Source organism: Condylura cristata, unplaced genomic scaffold (assembly GCF_000260355.1).
Source record: "Condylura cristata isolate star-nosed mole 26May11 unplaced genomic scaffold, ConCri1.0 scaffold00008, whole genome shotgun sequence".
Classification (NCBI taxonomy): Eukaryota; Metazoa; Chordata; class Mammalia; order Eulipotyphla; family Talpidae; genus Condylura; species Condylura cristata.
In genome coordinates, this window is record NW_004567109.1 from 498,622 (window position 1) to 500,881 (window position 2,260).

Below are 2,260 nucleotides of genomic sequence, written 5' to 3' on the forward strand. Positions count from 1 at the left end.
GGGGGCAGGGGGCTGGGACAAGAGCAAGGGAGAGCCAGGCTCAGGCACCGCCCCAGGGGCACCACGCAGTGTCTGCTCGGCCTCGGGAACTAAGTTAATGAGGCGCAGGCCTCGGCTGGTCCTGCTGCCTGCCCTGCTCAGGGCTCTAGAGGCCCCCACGCCCCACCTCTACCCTCCACAGCTTCATCTCAACAGAGACAAGGTGATTTAAGCAGCTCTTAAGCTTGGCTCCCTAGATTCAGTTTGTTGTCTGTACAAGCAGAAAATGGCCCATTTGTATGGAGATCAGGGCGTTTGCAGCCCCAGCAACACAGGAAAGGCGCGCCCCTGAGGAAGCTGTGTCCTCCAGGCCTCCCCAGGGTGAGGTCCTGCCCCGGCTCCCCAGCCCGAGTCTGCAGGGAGAGGCTGGCACCGGGCTCAGTCCAGCTTGGGGACTGTCACCTCCATCAGGCCAGTTTCTGAGCAGAGCGAGAGGCCAGGGAGAGTAGGGCGGTGAGAGACGAGCTGGACAGAGCAGGATGGGCACGAGAGAGGCGCCTGGGGGAGAGCGCGAGTCTGTCTGTCAGGCAAGTCCAGCGGCTCTGGGCCCGCTCGGGCCACACTGTCAAGAGTTGAGAGGCGCTTCCCAGGAGGCCCCTCGCCTAGCTGGGCAAGGACCCGCTCAGGGGTTCCTGCTCTCCGGGCTGCTCGGCGCGCCCTCTCCCTCCGCAGCTCGCTCTCTCCCCTCTGGCTGCCAGCTCGCTCTCTCCCCTCTGGCTGCCAGCTCCTCAACCTTTTATGCCCATTAAGCCTCTGAGTCCGTGGCTGGCTGGAGGTTGGCAGCAGCAGGCCTCCACGCCTTTCTGGAAGCTGGTGCTGCCCAGAAGACCCCCTTGGCCCGGCCCGGCCCGGCCTGGCCCCAGAGGCAGCGCCGGTCCTGGCTTGGTCCTGGCTTCCTGCAGGTGCTCCAGCCCCCAGAACTGGCGGCCACCATTCCCAGGCCCTGCCTCGGCCCTCAGGGAGGCAGTGGTCAGAAAGGGCCGCCAAAGGTGTAGAATTCTGCCCACTGCAGGACCCTTCAAAACACCTGCCGGGCTCTGCACACCAGGCAAAGGTGAGGATGGGGGCCGCGGCCTCCAACTTCAGCACCGTGGACAGAGGCCAAGGCCGGAGGGTCCGCGTGGAGTGGCCCTCAGCTGCCCTGACGGACCCACAAACCAGACGGCATGAGACGGGGAGCCACGGCTGTCAAGACGCCACTCCCTCCCCCGACTCTAAAGCAGACCTGATTCAGGCAGTGCCCAGAAAGTGCCCCAGTGACCATGAGCACCCCGATGTGGCAGGCAGCCAGGGATGCAGCCAGATGACCAGCAGCTGCACATCGGGACCGGGCAAAGCCAGCCATGGGCGGGGCCTGCGCCCGCACACCCACAGCGCGGAGGCAGCGGGGCCTGGCCGTGTCAGGGGGCGACCTGAGTGCCTCCAGCGGCCCTGCCACTGCCACGTCCAAGAGCGGGAGGCGAAGCGAGGCAGCCCCAGCGCTGGCACATCTCTTCCCGCCTACGGAGCCAGTGGGGCAGCAGCTTGGCAGGTCTGGCCCGGCACCCGCCCTGCACGCGTGGTCAGTGCCCTCAGCCGGCTCCAGGCGGCCTCAGGGCCGTCCAGTGTCTGCCTGCCCGGGGAACCTGGCAGAGAGGACCCCGACAACCCGGTCCTGCCGACTCCTTGCCATCCCGGCCCTCCCCAGGCTCTGCCTGCTCCCCACCACCTGGGTCCCGCCTGCACCCCGATGCCTGCACCCCGATCTCCCACAGCTCCCTGCCCACAGTGGGGCCCTACAGGCGCTCTCAGAGGCGGGTGCCCCTGGCTTACCTGGGTGTGCGGCTGTTTGGATATCCCCAGACTTGGGTCTCCCTTTCATTCCCCCCCATCTCCCCTCGCAGAGCCGGGGCCAAGGCAAAGAGCAGCAAGTGGTTCTGAAAGGGACCACTGGGGGGGACCGGCGCCCCTGGGCTGGCAGGTAAGTGGGGGGCGGGGCCCAGACGAGGGGCCGCGCTCAGTATCAGGAAAGTCCCAGGGCGCAGGCCAAGCCACGCTCCAGGGAGCCGCAGCGCCACGCCCCTGAGGCCCTCAGCGAGCCAGCGAGAACCCGCATACTCGGGCTTTGACCTTGCCGCTGTCCTCGGCGGCGCCCGGGCGCCACTGTGGAGGTAAAAGAACCGCAGTGGGACTCCCGGCGCAGCCCCGCCACGAAACCGCCTCGGGCCCCTCGACCTGGCCG

General features: G+C 67.6%; 1 protein-coding gene across 1 annotated transcript in view; it reads right to left on the bottom strand.

The window, feature by feature from the left end:
- The window catches only part of LOC101635973 (chromodomain-helicase-DNA-binding protein 5), a 20,341-nt gene extending 18,957 nt beyond the window's left edge, over nucleotides 1-1,384 (bottom strand). Inside the window, exon 1 of the mRNA XM_012722048.1 lies at nucleotides 1,265-1,384. Coding sequence (XP_012577502.1) covers nucleotides 1,265-1,384 — 120 coding nt within the window. The remainder of the gene's footprint in view (nucleotides 1-1,264) is intronic.
- Nucleotides 1,385-2,260: the final 876 nt, after the last annotated feature.